Source organism: Nothoprocta perdicaria, unplaced genomic scaffold, assembly GCF_003342845.1.
Source record: "Nothoprocta perdicaria isolate Ctin4 unplaced genomic scaffold, notPer1 scaffold_89, whole genome shotgun sequence".
Lineage (NCBI taxonomy): Eukaryota > Metazoa > Chordata > Aves > Tinamiformes > Tinamidae > Nothoprocta > Nothoprocta perdicaria.
Genome location: NW_020456187.1, coordinates 1,610,878 through 1,629,248, shown reverse-complemented (window position 1 = coordinate 1,629,248; position 18,371 = coordinate 1,610,878). Strand labels below are relative to the sequence as shown.

Genomic DNA, 18,371 nt, shown 5'->3' with positions numbered 1-18,371 from the left:
TAAATGGATCTCCCAAAGCCGATGAAATGTACTCATTCCAAGGACAGAGAGGGTAGATTCCCAACCTGTCTAGCCCTTTTTCTATAATTTTTCATGACCCAGATCATGTGAGTAGGCAGTGGTGGGATGTTACAGCCAAGAATGATCCTTGATCACTGACTTAAATGCATTTTGGTCCCTCCTTTTGGTCTCACAGATACATCTTCTCCATCCCTCACTGCCTAGCCCTGCTTTTGTTGGCAGCATTTCCCCATCAGTTTGAGGCTTGCTTTTCTTAATGCAGTCCATTAAAATCAGTAAGGAGTCTCACTTTGGTCACAGAGTTGAGTTCCTTGAGTTCTGAGCACATGATTTCTTCTGTGGGGAAACCCATCTATCTGACCTAACCTAGGTCATCTTGTAACTTACAGAGGTGTTAGGATGTTCTCTGCTAATTTTCATAATGCAGGGTGAGAACCAAGCTGCCCTGTGGGTTATGTGGGAAGGAAATGCCTCAAAACATGCAGGCGAGACCCCAAGGCTGTTGTGTCTCGGTTTGCAATGCTCTTCCTCTATGTGGACATTGTATTCTAAGATCAAAATCACCAAGATAGAGAGTGCATTTAGTTCACAAAATTTGAAGCAGCTAATTGTCAGACTTTAATGACAGAGATATCTGTTTAGACTGCCTTTATACTCAATACAGAGAAGTAAATGCTTTTATTAAAGCTGTTTTACATAGTTTTGCGTTTTACATTTGCCTAATTTAGGCTAGCATGAACCTCTCCCTGGAGATGTCTTGTTCTCTTCATGAAACATACATTTGGAAATCTGTTTTTTGACTGCCTGAGCTAAGTTAAATGAATCCCAGTTATAGATATTCTGAAGGTGAGCATCTCTTCTTACTGCTTTCATTATAAGAGCTTTATATAAGGTTAATAGGTTAACATAAGTTTTCCATCTGTCATAAAATAGGCAGTTCATAGTGTTTGTATTTCCCTTCTATGTCAATATATCACTGGTTTCATCCGTCTAGGCAAATATCTTGCTCTTTACTTGCTGCCTTCTCTTCATGCAGGAACATTTGACATCTAGAAATACTGACACACGTTCGTAGTGAAGGATTTCGATTACTGCTTAACTGCCCAACAGACCCCGTGCTGCTACATGAATTGGAAAGTGAAAACTACAGATTGATTTTTGGTCTCCAAAGCTGAATGAAACTGAAAGAGTGAAAGAAACCACAGGCAACCCAACAACTGTCAGTTGGTGAGTATTTGCAGCAAGGTGGTTCATCTGTATTGAAGATGAGACCCCACTGACACCAAGCGTTGTCAGGCCTGCATGTACAGAGGCCAAGGCAGTCAGTCTACTGGAGATAATACACCTAAAGCTGCCAGGAGCACGTGCCGAATTTTCCAGTTGAACTGGAAATAACTGATTATTAAAATCACCACTTGGTCCTTATGGGGAAAAGATGAATTTAGCACATTTGTATCCAAAAAGCAAGAATGGCCTAAGAAGCATATTGCACAGAAGAATAACTCAGGGCAAATAATTTAAAATCAGTAAAATGCACCTGTTCTGCCTGTGGAAGAACAGGTGACCTAATAAATCTTTTGCAGTCTCACCTTATTTCCTTTATTTTCTCCATAAATCTCATGACTTTTGCAGACCCTGGTAAAGGGCTGTATTATTTGTACAGGAAATGAGCTGTGTTCCTTTAGAGAGATGTGTGTAGTGGAGCTTTGAGGTCACTCCTGGGAAACCAGGAAGGAGCAGAAGAAGCAGCTGCCTCTATTGGGCACCTCAAACCTTTGGTCTGGTCTAGGTCAGATTTTTATCCCTCATTTAAAGGTCATGAGCATTGGAACACCTCATAAGGGTGAACATAGTTGGCGCAGAGGTAGAGTGAGATGTAGATGTCTCAGCATCCTGGTTGTTATGAAAGAGTGCACTGACCAGCTCTGCCAGTTCACAGTGTGTCAACACTCCTTCTCTGCCCACGCTCACATCAGTGGACTGCCTCCCAAAACAGGCGGTTGACACACACGTAAATGAGCATGACATGTCCAGAGTCTGGACACCTTCACATCCTGCCTGTGGCTGTGAAATTCTGGGATCTTTGCTGCCCTCTAAGGAAAAGAGGGCAGGCATACTTCTCAGAACAGCATACTTCTCAATTCACACGTTGGAGCAATGTTTCCCTTCCTCATTCTTTGATTTCTCATCGCCATTTGGCTGTGGCTTCCATAATTTAATCCTTCGTGAGGACCAGCTTTGCTCTGTCTATTCATCTTCCCTTTGGCTCTTTGCTCCTTCCATGGGGACCAAGAAGTCAAGAAAAGGCTTTTGTGGTATCACTTCTTCTGCAGTAGCCTTTCCTCCTCCTACTGTGCTTGTCTTCTCATTTGTACCACCACCTCATGGCTTGTCGTAATGTGAGGTAGAGTTTGGACTGGAGACTTCTTGAGGTGCCTTTCAAGCTGAATTACTATGTGATCCTATGAATGGCTTCTACAGCACAAAACACACCTCTGCCCCATGTCAGCTGTGCAGAAAAAGAATAAGAAAGAAGTTAGAAAGAATACGGAAAGAAGTTACTAACACAGGACTACCTGCAATAATGAAACTGCTGTCTTTGGCACCCACTGGAAAGAAAATTGAGGTAGATATCAAGAAAGCATGTAGAGAAGCCAAGACTTTGGTATACATCCTCTAGAGAAGCACCGTGAATCCTGTTTCTTTCAATTATGATGCAATTGGAGAAAATATTGGAGGAGCTACATCTACAAACCTCTTGGCTCCTAGAGAATGGCTCCAGAATCCTCCTGGAGGATTCAATAGGATTTTCCCCTCCCTGTTTTAAGGGTCTATGAAATGGAGGTTTTCCTTACAAGATAGACTATGTAGGTATTTGTCTAGAGGAGAGCTAATTCAGTGCATCTCACCTCACTCATACTGGAAGTTCACAGCTGTGAAGAACATACAACCATTGTCCACTATGACATGAAAGGTAAAATAATGCCAGCTTTTGAATTTTGGAGGACATTTTTTAGAAAAATCAATAAAATGCAAAAGCATGGCTTTTTAGACTCCAGGAGCAGGAAGTAAAGTTCATGGCTCCTTCTTGTTATTTCACCAACTCATTGTTAAAGTGCTCCTAACCTGTTATCTATATTTTTAGACATGTGTTTTTGGATACATTCAGGAAAACTTGTCCAGATTAACTAAGAGTGTGGGCTTAAAATGGAAGAGTTCAGCTTCATTCCCAGAGGTCACATACTCAGAATTAAACTGAATTATTTTCTTTCACTTCCTAAAAAAAAAAAAAGAGTGCCCACATAAGAGTTTTACATTGGTCCATTTAAGAGTTTAGCATATATAGCTGATATCAATAGAAAATTCTTACTCATCCAAGGTCGGCTTGCTGCAAATTGATCTGTGTGGGATTTCAGCATAAGGCCTTTTGAAAATGTTGGCTATATTTCACTTGAACTTTCGTCGTAACTGCTGGATGTTGATTGCATTACCTTCTCTGACTGTTCACTGTTGTCCTATAGATATTTTAAGCTCTTTGTGGAAGGAAAAAAAAAAGGAGAGAGAAACTTGGAATTGGCTGCCTGTTCTCTTTCTCCACATATAACAAGACTGTGAGTGGCAGCAGGGTAGTGCCATGGCCTGATTCTACACTTTGTTAAAAGCAGAAGACCAACAAGGATTGCCTAGACATCAGGCTCAGACTCTTGCTATTCTTTTTGAGAAATTTCCGTCAAAAGCTGTCTTTAATTCTACTGCTCCAGTGTCAAGAAATATGGAATCCGTCACATTGACAAAATGTAGCAGGAACAGACTCAGAGGACAAGGAGAGGGCTCAAAAAGTGAGATCCAATGCAAGGAGACAGCTGCTTTTTCCTCTTGGTGTTTTGACTGCAGTATGTTTGGAAGCATTTGCTATATCAGAGAAGCCGAGCTCTGAGTTCATAGATACTCAGGGTAAGACACAGCATGTGGCAAGAGGACTATAAGGTCTATATCGTGATGGGAAATTCAGGATCAAATATTCATGCTTCCTGCAGTTTTTAATTTATACAAAATATTGCAAAAGCCCTTCTATCATGCTCTAACATGAGTGCTCAGGCCAATGGATCCACCTTCCTTCTGGTCCCTGACTGTCAAACCCTATTTTTAGTGCAGGCCCCAAGCTCCAATACATCCCCATTACTGCCAATGTTTCTTGGCCATAATCTTTAATGATCTTCAGTCCCATTTCCACCCCACTGTTAATCTTGGAATCTCATATCTTTCCTTTAGCTGTCTCTTAGCAAGACCAGAAGAATCAATACCTCTTGTCATCTTTGCCCTTTGAGATCTGGAGAAGGCAGCCTACTGAACCCCAATCTCTGCCTCCACCTCCAAAATACCTTTTGCCCATTCCTCCTAATGCATCACTCAGCATCCTTAGTGTGCAGTTTGGGATCCTATCTGAACACAAATGCAGTAGTGCCTGTAAAGGCAGAAGATGTGTTTTGCAGTCCCTTGCACACTTGCTGCCCAGAAAGAGCCATTTGGACATCACTTATTTTGTGAAGATGCAACCTGGAGGTGATAAATGCAGTGCTACATAAGAGGAGAGAGTATGAGGTTCAGGTATGAGTGCAGATACAGAAGAGGACCTGAAGTCTAATGAGATAAAACTTGTAAATATTACTTTTTCTAGAAAATGTAAGTATATAATAAATACTCCACAGTAATTTAGGACAGTGATGTGCCCTCAAAACCTGTCAGATGGCATTAATAAGTGCTGCTCCAAACTCATCCAAATCAGGCACAGGAAACATACTCTGACCATGTTGATTATGTTGAATTTCTGAGAGGCTGCAGAAAAGCCAATTTTGGAAGATTCGTGCATGCTCAAAGCTGGACTGTGTCGTCTAATGTCAGGGAAACAATTTAGTGCTTGCTTTGCTCTATCTTCTCCTGGGCACACAACCATGGATTTATGTGCCGCCAAAAAAATGTCTCTGGGCCCAAGTTGACCTATCTCAAGCTCCTGAGCTTGAAATCTGCTCGCCAGCGATGTGCAATCCCAGGGCTGCAGGGTAGGCCTGTAGGGACGTTGTGCTGGGAATAGAAATGTGTGAAGATGTTGCAGTAAGGGCTGCTGTGCCCCTGGGAAATGAGGAAATGGAAAGCGAAATCACCAGACACAGTTATCTGTTTCTGACACGTGATTCTAGTCAGCAAACTTGAAAGAAATCCTGGGGAAACTGCAAGTAGCCACTGCTACTCTATTTCAGGACCAGCATGAACAAATCTCCTCAGAACAGTAGTGACAGAAATCCCTCTTCTTTCTGTGAGTTTCCTTTGTTGTGAAAAGGGGCAGACTTATAACCTGGTATATATTGCAGGGGCCCTCTTGAGGAAACATGCATCTGCTTGTCCAGGGAGTAGAATGAAGCGATAGCTCAATTCTTCTGAGACTGGTGGTTCAAGGTAAGTTCTCACTTCTTTTTTTTCCACTATCAGCTTTAATATTTCTTCTCTGTTAAGTGTTATGTTAGACTTAAGAGAAAACATAGTGGGCAAAAGTGCAATTGCTAAGATCTACCCACCACTTTAGGAGGAGGTTACACATGCACCATACTTGAAGTACTTTACAATTTATTAGAGAGGGTGAGGAGAGAAGAAATGACTTGGGAAGGGAACACAAGCATAGAAAAGAGAAAGGCAAAGACCTGGAGAACGTGAGAAAGGTACTTAGAGGCAGCAGAGATTGGAGGAAGCTGGAAACTTGTTCCTATGTGGGCTAATAGCCAGTCTATAAGAAAATAAAATTAAAAAATCAGGTGGTGTCTAGGATAAATGGTACTTTTGCTGATGCTCAGATCAAAACCCTTGAGGAAGGAACACTGTTTCCAAAGGGAATAAACTATTCCACTGTGAGCTGGAAGCCGGTCTCCAGATGCTGTTAGACCAGAGCCCCGGAGCCTCTAGCAGCTCTGGTGATGTTTTGTTCATCTGCAAGAGGCTCCAGACCTTGATGGGACAATCCAGACTAGTCAATCTATTCCTGTCGCTGCTACTCACCAACCGTCCCAGCCAAGTGTTGGACATAGCCAAAGATGCTTAAGAGAAACAATAACCACAGGAAGCCCAGGGAACAGCACAGCAAGATGCCTAACAGTGGACTGAGATGTCAAATTGTAGGAAAAGAGATTCCTTGCTGTTTTTTCTTTAATTATTCACCATCAAGATGATAATAATCTTCATATTGCTATTGTCATTTGTTGTTGTTATCATTAAATAACTTCCAAAGAAGTGGCTATCCTGCACTTCTAGTGACTTTTCACAAGCCTCAAAGGTATTTAGCACTCTGGAATTAAAACAGCGTGAACTTGGCTAAGCAGGTCTTAGTTATTCAGCTAAACCATTTGGCTCCATAGGGACTGTGGTGGTAACACCGGTGTTATCTCCCAAAGACAAGTGTGAGGTTGGTTGGCCTGGTTGTTAGCTCACCTGGTAACTTCCCAACAATATCAGTTATAATTGAAACCGTGAGATGTTTCTTCTCCTTCTCCCTTTTTCTGCAGTCTTTGATCAGGGCCTTCTTGTGACAAGGTGTAATCTGAGTTGCTGTGAGTGTCCCTATGGACACATGAGTGTGCGTGCACGCAGGACGACTATTGGATCCTGCAGTGTGTCCTCACATATAGTGAAGGGGAACATTTATCATCCATATTATACCCTTAGATGGACCCTCAATTTTTTCTTACCCTCTCAAAGTTTCCGCAAAGCCGTGGCACAATCTTCTTTTTCAAACTGAGGAGATGCAACCACAGGCTATGAAGATGATGGGCCAGACTCAGTCTACTTACATTCGGTCAGGGTACATTGGATTTATCCCTTGTAACCTGAGGCATCCATGCAGTTCGCAGGGCTGAGCTATGGGCCCTGAACATCTTTCATAATCAATGAAGTCAAGCAGGCTCTTTGGGATGTGATTTCCCACAGCCCATGCTCAGCAGACAGGAATAGTCTTGTGGTTTGCACCCTCTTTCATGTGTGTCTTCAGAAATGGGTAGATTCATGGTCGTGTTTTGGCCTTCTATTAATAGAGGTTTTCTCATAAGGGAGAGATGTTTCAGAAATGTCATAAAACACCTTGCATAATAAAACTTTTTCATTTGCCAAGTCACCTGGAAAATTTATACCAAACTGCTATAGGAACTGAGCAGACTTGTGAATAAGAGGAGGTAGTTTGTAGGGTACTGTAACTCTGCCCTTGACCTTGCAAAAAAAACTATGGAAAAGCACAGGTCCTGGCTCCACCCCTTACCAGTCTTACTCCAAATCCTGTTTGAGAAAGCTAGTAAAACAGAATTACGTATAACTCTCCCTTCTTGAAGATCATATATAAACAGCCCCAAGGTCACAGCCAGTTTCAGACTGTGGTGGAAAATCCTCTACCCCTTTGGGGCTCCAAGCAAAACCACAAGAATAAACAAATTCATCTGCTGCTCTTACACACGGTATGTTGGTTTCTGTGTACCTGAAATGTACTTATTTTTATATATATATATATATATATATAAAGATCATGGAGGGGATAGTCAAGAGGAAGAACTTTTCAGTAATGTTTCTGTCTAACCTAGAGCAGTTACTCTCTGGAGATTGCTAGGATGAATCACTTCTCAATGACGAGTTAGAAAAAGTGCCTAGAGGAGAGATATGTCTCTGGGATTTCTCACTTCTCAATTTTCAGGTTACTGCTTTCCACATTCCTGATCCAAAGCTAGTCAAGAGGAAAAAAATGAAAAAGCAAAAAAGCCCTCATTGTAACTTTCCATTTAGATGACTGTAAGAAACAACTCTTGGGCTGTGAAATCAAGGCAATTTTCAGCTAAAAATACGTAAATAGGTGACAATATAAAATATGCCATAATGTGCTTAGGCTAAATATAATTGTACCAGATGTCTCTTGGGTCAGAGCATGGCTATCTCTAGCTCCGTATCCTGAATTCAGTGGAATTTAATAGATGAGACTCAGGGAAAAGAATTTAAAAAAAAAAAAAAGCAGAAGTGTAAGGTAAATTTCCTCTTCTTCAGCAGTCCTCAGTTTGGACAATTCCCCAGCCAAAGGTGGATTTTTGTGTGTTTTACAGACCATGGCAGCTTTCTCCTCTATGAATCACCTCAGCTGATTTTTCTACTTGCCTTTTTTCAATGTTACACATTTTAAAACTACTCAGCTGAAGATCTAGCAATGCAAATAGGAAGGTCACTGCTTTTCCAAAAGGAAAAGCAGAAAAAAAAAGAAAAAAAAAAAAAAAAGCAGAAGAAAAGGAGGCAGGATTGGACAAAAGATGTCCAACTTCAGCTCATCTTGAAGAACCAGCTGTGTCATAGTTTTTCACCCCAGGTAAAGAGGAGAAGGTGCCGGAAGACTTTTTTCCCTCTTTGATCTTTCAATGTCCTCTTTTTTCCAGGACAAAAACAACTCCAGGCTGTGAAACCTGTCTCTGTCTGCATTTGCCCTCCAGGTGCAAGAACTTTTAGCTTGATTTCCACCCAAAATGCTGTTACTGCTGCTGCTACAGATCTCAGCGAGCTGCCTCTGGCTGGGACGCAGTGAGGTGGTGACATCGTTTGAACATTCATGCCCTCAGTTTTTCTTCAAGGAAACCCCACCAAATGAAGCCCTGGAACCAAAAAATGCAGCTCGGATTTGCCAACGTTACAAAAACAAGTATTATTTTGCTACTCTATATGACAGGGACCGACGTATACCTGTATACTCCGCTTACCTGTACCAGCCTGGATCTGGCAAAAGACCCAAAACTTGGATGGTTGAGCCCCAGGTGAGTATCCTCTTTTACAGCACATCTCCCTCTAGCCAATAAACCTGAGCTGCAATGTAAAACCAAATATTGCCCTTTCTCCCTATGTACATGAAAATGGGCCCACTGGAGGGGATTCATTTCATCTAACTTCAGGCGCCCTGAACACATGATTCCTTTGATTCATTTTAGCCATCAGCAGGAGGATGGGATGAGTCAGGTCCTAGAAGTGCACATATGTCTGCATTGACCTTACAGGAACTTAGATGACCGTCTCATATATATCTATGTTCTATATTTCTCCATTTAGCCATATAACCCCTTTTTGTCGCATGCTGAAGTGGAGAGGACAAATCATGGGAAAAAGAGCTCAGCTTGGGGCACCAGTTTGATCTGAGCTGCTGTGCCACCATGGCATAGTTTTTTTGCTCCATGTTAAGAGTTACTTTGGCTTTGTAAGCACTATGAGCAAAGTTGTAGAAACTCAGAAATGGATGAGATGATCTAGTGAAAGAGTCCAGTCACAGGCACACAGGAATAAGTGGGCTAGGTTAAATAAATGATAAAAAAAAAAAAAAAAAAAAAAAAAAAGGGAACCAGTTGTGTGAGGGCAGACAACTCACTCAACTCAGCTTTTTCTGAAAACTTGGGAGAATGGAAAATATTCATTATCTCTTGTGTCCACCCGCACTTCCACAGCAGGCTGCAGGGAGGATTTCAAAGGTCACAAGTCAAATCAAAAGCAGTCAAATTTTGAACTTTGCTTTCTTCCAGTTTCCTGCATTTGTAGGGAAGGGGTGTCAGCATTATGATCTCTGATAATGTTTTCTTACGTGGAGATGGCAAAATCTCCAAATCCAGCAAAAGCTGGAGATGGCAGCTGTTTTCTAAGCTCTCAGAGACTTCTACTGCAGGGCAACCTGCTCCGTTATTCCTATCCCCAAGAACTAAACCCTTTCTTCTTTACTCCCCAAGCTGATGGATTCTGTTTATCCCAGCTCAATGGCAAGAGAATGGGTTCTCATAAACTATTATAACGTCACCTTGGAGCAAATCAGCAAGAGCCAGGCTGTCCTCGTGGACTACAAGAACCTGACGGGTTTGAATCGCGGTCATCTGAACCCCAGCGGCCATCATCCTGACAACAGCAGCAGGACGGCCACCTTCACCCTCACCAACATCGTTCCCCAGAATGAAAAACTCAACGGTGGAGCCTGGAAAAACTACGAGCAGCAAGTAATGATCAAGGAGACACAGGGCTGTGCCACCACCTACGTCGTCGTGGGTGCCGTGCCTGGGAACAACTATATTGCAGGTGGGCGGGTTAATAAACCCAGTCATCTCTGGTCTGGTGTCTGCTGTGAGATGGACAGTGACAAGGAGCTCAAGGCCTGGGCTGTCATCGCTGAGAATGACAGGAACGACGTCCAGTTCGTCTCGCTGGGAGAGCTGGAGGAGGCATTGAGCCAGCTCTATGGAAGGGACCAGGTTTCTCTGTTTGACAGAGACTGTCCTCGAGACTAAGCCTCACATCACCCCTCTGGGTATAAAGGGCTCAGGAGCTTTTGCCACTAGCAGCCTCATTGCATGCGCTGTGCACCCGCTGTCCTGCTTCCGTCACTAGCAGCTTTCCTGGCTCTGCCTCTTGGAGTCTGTCTCTTCTCCCTTGATAAAAGAAGGGCCAGCAGAAGCTCCAGCCGTTTGCTTCCTTGTCCTGTCACCAACAGGAGCTTGTCACCACCAACCTTGTCAGGAGGCTTCAAAGGATGTCTCCAGGAGGAGTGTCTGGCTGGGCGGATGGGCAAGGGAATCAGAGCCTGTCTTTAAAGCTAGCCAGACTTCGACTTTCTTTATTTTTTCTTTTCTTCTTCATCCATAGTCAGATATTCAGATTATAGTTCTTTCATCCCTTCATTTGACGTCACTGGTAGTTTGTTGCTGCCTTGCCTTATCAGTTAGAGCATAGGACTTCACTTTGGGACAAGGTAACTAAAGAGTCAGAGGAGTGCTGGTTAGCTATAAGGTTTGTGCTATACATAATGCATTTGCATTCAGTAAATGCAAGTGCAGTCACTGATAGCAGAAAAAAGAGAAGGACAGAGGGAAAGAGATGGAAAGAAGGAAGACCACAAAGCATATGAAAGGCATTCTGGTTATATGTAGATAGGTAAATCAAGAAGGAAGGAAATAATATAGAGCTCATTACTAAGCTCCCTAACCCTGAGGTTATATGAAGACTGTTCTTATGTAAATTTATTTACAGGTTTTTGTTTGCTTGCTTTTGGACCATGCGCCATTAGAGGTATCAGACTCAGGGATGAGCTATATAGCAGACTTTGAGCAATAAAAGATAAATTGCTGTGATACACTGGTTAAAAAATTTCATTTTGTTCTGCATCTGAACCTTATCTTCAGATTTATGTAGATTTTTTTAATTTTTTTTTTTTACTGTATTCAAAGGGTGTAAAAGGTCAATATACAGCATATAATTTAGCCTCTGTTTGTTCCACTGCTGGATCTAAGGATGACCTTGTGAGCAGCCACACAAGAGGCCACACAAGGTCCCTGAGGGCATCCCAAAGGATTCTAGGCACTTGAGTTCTGGTAACCTCGTCCCACTCCAGATCTTTGTGCAGTGCCCAGTACCACAGACTGTTCCTGAAGTCTTCAGTGCTGCAGCAATAGTAACAAAAATAGTGTTTTTTTTTCATATCTGTTGCTGACAGAGGTAGGAGAATATTCCTCACTTTCTTGGAAAGCTACCTGGTGTCCCAAGTCCCATGCCTTTGCCTGATTTTTGCTCCAAATTTCAAAAGCTGCCATAAATCACTGAGCTGGTGCAACTGGTGCAATTTCAGATTGAAGTCCCCAGCATGTCCTCAGCAGACACCTTTCAGGTTACTCATAGGGCCCTGTTCTGTCTGACTCATTCAACCCACCTCCTCACACCTGCTGGGACTCAAAACCACACTTGTCCTTGTGGCTCCTCGTCCCATCCGTGTCTCTGAAAGAAACTCCCACCTCTACTTTCCAAGACATGCTGGAATCCCCCTGGCTCTTCCCACTGACCACCTCCATGAGTCACCCCTCTGCCAGCTCCCAGGGCCTGTCCCTATGCCCATACCCAGAAACACCCTCCCCACCACAGAAAACAAGCATGAGATACATGGAAAGCCAAAGGAATAAATGAATCAGCTTGGTGCTTATGCCCCAGCAAATATCAGGGACACCTCACTCAGCACCCAGCTTGGAGCTGAGCAATGGACTGCTTAACCCACAGGATCCCCAGGTTCAGGAATAGCCTCCAGGCAGCTTTATTCTGTGATTTCCCCTGGTTTCTGCCAATGCCAGGAATGGGGAAGAGCTCGATTTCCCTGGATATGCCCCAGGAATAGCGATGCAGCCCTTTGGTGGGCTGCTCCAGTGACTCTCACAGAAATCCATGATGAGACAGGAATCTCCTCCATCTACTGCGAACCTTCTGCTGCGCTTCGAAGGGAAGGTAACTCACTGTTTGCTCTGCTCTGTGTTTATCTGTTTGGGGAAACAGCTCTGGGCATTAGTGGGATGTTGGGATTTTAGAAATGAAGGATAAATTACTTAAGAGGTACAGGAAGAGCTAAACTCCTGTAGACCAAGTCTTCATTGCATCAACTGCTGAGGATGCTGAAGAGCACACAGCTCTCCCAGGCAGCCTCAGATGTATGCTACTCATCCTAGAAAAGTATCTCCAGGTGCTCTATCCCTGTGCAGCCTGGAAGCACATCTGACATCTTTAAGAGACACCTTGGCCAAGAATCTGGTGTTCCTTCGCAGATCATCTTTGTATGTATAAGCATGTCCAAGAGAGCAGAAGACAGGGCCAGCGCTGAGCTGCAGGGGCAGCTTTCCTCCGGAGTATACTAGTGCAAGTTACTATTCCTAGCTTTGCCACAGACTTCCTGTGTGATCTAAGCTGAACCCTTTAATCTCTGCATGGGGATGTCTTGGTTGCAAATGCTCCTAAGGCAGAGTGTGAGTTAGCACAAAGAGTCTAGCCAGCATGTAGGCCAGGCTCTTCTGTCCTACCTGTGCTCTGAGAAATGTGGCATATCAGTGAGTGAAGAGCTCATGTTTGCTGCAACTCAACTGCTTCTCTTGCCAAGGGTCCGTAGGGTTTGTGGATTCACAGAATAAGGCTGGATGGACCGTAAAAGGGTTACTTTGTCCATATGTCAGCTTTGCTGTACTCAAACCGTTCAGATATGACCTGTTCCCATGAGCTTACAGGACTGCCAGTAGTTTAAAGAGCCAAAATGTTTAGAGTGGTTCTAGTTTCATCAGGGGCAAGTCATTCAGATCTATGACCTTGAAGTTAGAAGAGAAATAAAGGAGCAAGCACACGTGACACATGTCCTGGAGATTTCCATGACATTTGTGATCTGAAAGGCCAGATGCACCAGGATTTTGCAATGGCTGAAGGGGACATGCAAACAGGTAAGGGGATAAATGCTAGGCTTGTCATGCAGGGCAATATTTAAGCAAATTGAAGCAGGCCGTGTGAGATTTGTTCTGCACCTTGTGGTGAGCACTTCACCATGGGGAGAGAAGAACTAGCGGCAATTCCTTAGGTGGAACAAGTAGAAGGTCTTTCCTGAGGCTCACAGAAGGTCCCAATAGGAATTTCCTGTGTGGTTAAACGTGGGTCTTCAAAAAGCAAAATTGTGGTTTGTATTAATACAATTTCTGCTTTATACTGCTGAGAGTTGTTGGAAAGGAAGAATGCTTGGTTTATTAAAAAACAAAGGACATTTATATTTTTGAGTATTATGAAGTGTTGCGAGGTCATCAAAGAAACTGGAAAGGTTGGAGTCCTGAAGAGGAATTCTCCCTCTTGACTGTTCAACCAAGCAAGTGAAATATACTGTTTTGCAACTAAAAATAAGAGCAATTGAAGGTGGATCTTTGCATTTCTTTAGTATCATCTGTTTGATCTTTACTACACTTTCTGGAGATCAAAGACGTAAAACACAGTGGGCAGCTCCTAGAGCAATACCTAGCAGGGGATAAATTGAAGAACCCTGAATGTAAAGACTGAAAGCTTGAGATAGCAGGGAAGAAAAGTCACTTGAGAGCTTATAAAAGGAGAGTGGCAGAATCAAAATTATTGGGTCATTGAATATGTCTGTATGAAAGGAGAAAAATAATCATAGCTAAGATCAAAAGAAGAAAACTTCTTATAGACTAGGTGTAAACTAGGATTGGAATAAAGCTGTAGCAGGAAGAGAAAAAATTTTGGAACTGTTGTGGAGGAATCAGTGTCAATTTAACCTGGCAAAGAGAAAGAGATTATCTGAAAATATTTTCAGATATTGGATGCCAGGTCTCCTACTGTGAGTTAACATTTGCTTTCAAACTATGATGTTGGCTTCTGAAAAGTTTTTATAATGTAAATTTGTTCAATGTTTCTGAAAACATTGCACAACAACAACTCGTTCGACAGTTATGTTACCTGAATCTAATCTCTTCCTGAATAACCTACTTGCATTACCCAAGTTTGGCGAATTGAAGACTTGTATTTTGCACACTACTTTGTACCTAAATATCTCATATGTAATTTGCTTCTGAGGCTTTGAGATCTCATTCTGAATGCATAGAGCAGTGAACTGGGATGGAGGCTGGTTTACATCATTTTCAGTGCCAATTTATTTCCAGGGCATGACATTAAGATAGTAGAATAATCTTTACTTTGCTGTGTTTTGTGACTTATAGATAAAATGGATAGTAAAGAAAAGTTCAGTTTTATTATTTTGCTATTATACTGCCCTAATGCTTAGCTTTATTGAAGGCTGAGGGAGTTTCAGCAGTATAAAATCAATAAAAATTAGAGGAGAGATAAAACCTCTGGCTTTAAGCAGAGCGAGCTGCAAAACAGGGCTACTCGTGCACAGGAAATTTTGTCATTTCAAAATGTGGTTTCGCTCTGAATCAGAACAAAACCCCAAAAGTTTCCAAATTCCCCCCAAAATGGAAATTCTGAGAATTTCAGTTTGGAAATGCTGAAGCAGGGTATTTCTGGTACCCAGCTCCTGCCCCAGGCCTGCGGGGGGAAATGGGCTTTCTTGTCAGCCTCCATCAGCTTCCCTGAGCCAGTGGGAGGTTTCCTGGAGACACCCATGGTGTTGTAGGCTCCTCTGGAGCTGCTTCAAGGATTGCAGACCCCAAAGCATTGCTCTGGGAGGAGACCTAATTTCATTTCTTGCAATAGACTCCAATTCCTTCTCCTGAAGAAACTTACCCAAGGTTGGGACCTCAGCTCTAGAGCCTATCATTAATAGGGTCATGTTTTCTATGGGTATGAATGCTGCAGCTTGACAAGGAAAGTCTATTCAAGGAACAACTTCTCTGACTTCCTTCTGCAGAAAGACTTGTGGAGGAAATAATTACAGAACTGTTAAAAAGAAGATGTTGGATTCCTGGAAATGACTGTGGAAGTTGTGGCTTTCTGGAGCACTAATGTCTTTGCTCTCCGGTCTTCAAAGTCCACAGAAGAGCAGATATTAGCCCTGATAGGCTGCTATCACTATAGAAAAAGTGAAAAAAAAATCTGGAAAAATAGTTAGATAGCTGAAATGTCAAGACTATGACTTTTAGACAGATATGTCTTGACCCCTTGCTCTCTGTCTTCAGCCTTGTCTTCTATCTACCATACAAGTTGTCGATAAAGGCCACTTTTGGCCATCGAGCAGCACTTGTTCATGAGGTCCCCACTTATGTTTGTTTCTCATTTGTCACAGCAAGTAAAAACACATCTTAACTTCAATATAAGAAATTATTTGCTATATGGTGGGCATATCATATGGTAGGAAATTGGTTTTTGGGTGTCTTCAGTGATGCATTTACAGAAGCAACTGACAGCTTGTGCAAGTCTGGGTGTCTTCTGGGGCTGGGATTCAGCTCTCTGATGGGGACATCTTACAGAAAGCATCTGTACATGTGAAAATTTTGAAGGCTGGACACAAGTGTCTTGTCTTCCAGCTCTCAGTGCAGAGGACAGGCCTCTTTGAGAAGCTCTACTGTCCTGTAACTGTCCAGCCTATTGTTTCCTGCTATGTGTATTGCGGATATTGTTGTCAGAGCTCCCCTTGCCCAAATATTTTCAGTTTCCTCTGGCATTTTAAAGGTTAAGTGTGATTTTAAATGTGTGATGTCAGCTTTAGCATGTAATAGACCTTCCCTCTACATATTTTTATCTTTCACTAAAATAAGAGGGTAAAGGAAAATAAATGTTGCATTTTCCAAAGTACAGATCATTAAAAAGAAAAACAAGCTGTCTGGTAAACACCCGTAATGATTTATTATAGTAGTTTATCAGTCATTCCATACAGACAAGATCAAAGTTTTCAAAATAAAGATAACAAATGCTACACCTCACATAAGACTAGTGATGGTGGCCAAGAAGAGGTGCAGTAGCGTTGATGACAGCCCTTGGCCACAACCTCTCCCAAGTCGGAGTTTTGCTCCTAGGGAAAAACTCCCAGATCTCACTGATTTCAACACTCTGTGCATCATGTTGTAGGATCGGGCTTTAGACATAGTCCTTTCCTCAAGGGGCCAGCGAGCCCTGCTGAGAGGCAAAGTACAGTTTGATTGAGAGTCACAGCTTCCTATCGAAGTGTATTTGCAGCTCCTGGGCTCCCCATAACCTGGATTCAGACTCACTGTGTAGACAATGACATATTAAGGAAAGTTAAGGAAATTTTAACTTCCCAAAGAAAGGAAAATTAAGGAAAATTTAAAAATTAAAAAATTAAACTCTACACTAGTTCTCCAGTCCCACCATGGCATGCAAGTCCTTTACCAGCAAAATGTTTTCCTTAATAGTGGGCTTTCCAAGAAGAAAAAGTAGAATGTGGAGAGAGAGCTCATGAGCTAACCTAGCTCAGGGAAAGGTGGATATAAATCTGTAGCAGAAGACATATGACTCTGCCCTGCTTATGTGGATAACTCTGCGTAGAAATGAGAATTCAAACAAGATGAAGAATTCATTTTCCCTGCAAAATGTCCTAAGCAGGACAAGCTGTGTCAGACTAACTGCAGTGTTCAATGGAAGTTCTTTAGCAACAAGTAACACACATCAAAGAGTCAAAGCAGAATTGCTTAGTGCTGCTGTTTGCAGCTTCCAGAGCAACTAATGGGTCCGAAAACGTATCTATCTCATAAATACAGGTTGTCATCCATTCCCATACAAAATAACAGCGTTTAATAGACCATTACACCCATCTTTATAAAGATTTATATTACAAATTAGTCCTATTACAATGAGAATAAAAAAAAGGAAGCCATGAGAATATAAATAAAAAGAGTATGAAGTAATAATAACTCAAAGGAAACCGAAACCAGTAAAAATTAATGGTACATATACACTCTATCACAAAATAGAAAACTATACTGGTATCTCTCATGCCTCCTAAATTATACGAAAGGGTTTCATCCCATCTGGCTTTAAACATATGTAAGTATCTGTAGGTAATTTGGTTAATGTGGTCATCACTTACAGTCAAAGGAGAGAAATAGGCACCTTTAAACCATGCATCATTGGGCTTAAATATATCTCAGATAAGGTGTCTGTATTTTGTCAGATGGCCCTGTCCTTCTGTACTGGAGCTGGCTAGGGAGGCAGGCACCTACTCAAAGCTCATAATCTCCAGTAATATATGAATATGTCAAATAACGTGTATGCTGAACCACTTAACTTGGTTCTTAAATGCCCTTAAAATGCTCTTTGGTGCTCTGCTGCTATGGAAGGAGCTGTCAAATTGATCAGCTGCTGCAGTCTTCCTTGTGTTGGATGAATAACGTAGCAACTCTTCTGTGGAAGGGAGTAGTTGGGAAGAGGGAGGTGAAGACTGTTGCATCTGCATATTAAAACATGAGGGGATCTATACAGATTCATAGCTTTTATGCAGAAGGTAAATGGACTTCATTTTCCAAGAGAAACATTGTGAAGAGGAGAAAGACGTGGCTGGGCTTGACCTGCACATAAAGAGACGGGATGAAGGAAACCAGTGTCCAGCTTCTCTTGCCTTTGCCATCACTTCTCTTGCCACTGTCTAAGGAGGATGGACTTGCACATGCCTGGGCCAGCAGTGCCTGTGTGCACCAAGTAGCTTGCAGGAGGTTGCAGTTGTGCATCAGCTATCAAGCAGGAGGCAGAAAGACCTTTGGGGGAAGCTGGGGTCTTTCTCTACCTGTAAATAACTGCGTGCACGCTCTTATACTGGAGGCAGAAAGTTATTCTTCCCCCAGTAGAATATATTTTCTGTCTCCTTCATACATTAAATTTGAGTCTCTGGGCTTCCTCTTCATTTGATGATGATGGTCTTGGAGGTGCTGGTGCAATCTCATTTCTCTTGACACTTGACTCACTGCTGAGCCCCATCTTACCTGTTGCAAGGCATCACAAGCTTAGATTTGAATGCGGCAACTCATTGAATGGTCTTTACTACAAAAAAGACATGCTTTTTTTCTACATTTACTGTGACATTTACTACATTTACTGATACGTTCTAC

At 42.3% G+C, this 18,371-nt stretch overlaps 1 protein-coding gene across 3 annotated transcripts; it reads left to right on the top strand.

The window, feature by feature from the left end:
* The first annotated feature begins 806 nt into the window (after window positions 1-806).
* LOC112958569 (endonuclease domain-containing 1 protein-like) lies at window positions 807-11,005 on the top strand. Of its 3 annotated transcripts, XM_026052448.1 has the most exons (5): window positions 807-867; window positions 1,058-1,248; window positions 5,391-5,475; window positions 8,469-8,840; window positions 9,795-11,005. In XM_026052448.1, exons 4-5 carry the CDS (start codon window positions 8,556-8,558, stop codon window positions 10,341-10,343), a joined length of 834 nt encoding a protein of 277 aa, XP_025908233.1. In that variant the 5' UTR covers window positions 807-867; window positions 1,058-1,248; window positions 5,391-5,475; window positions 8,469-8,555; the 3' UTR covers window positions 10,344-11,005. The 3 variants fall into 3 exon arrangements, with proteins under 3 accessions (XP_025908233.1, XP_025908234.1, XP_025908235.1); XM_026052449.1 differs by lacking the exons at window positions 807-867; window positions 1,058-1,248 and having other exon boundaries at window positions 5,355-5,475; XM_026052450.1 differs by lacking the exons at window positions 807-867; window positions 1,058-1,248 and having other exon boundaries at window positions 5,453-5,475; window positions 8,523-8,840.
* Window positions 11,006-18,371: the final 7,366 nt, after the last annotated feature.

Excerpts from the sequence above, each read along its gene's own strand:
- LOC112958569 (XM_026052448.1), top strand. The coding sequence starts at position 8,556 with ATGCTGTTACTGCTGCTGCTACAGATCTCAGCGAGCTGCCTCTGGCTG. Across the intron at positions 8,841-9,794 it reads CTTGGATGGTTGAGCCCCAG|CTGATGGATTCTGTTTATCC; the intron begins GTGAGTATCCTC and ends TTACTCCCCAAG.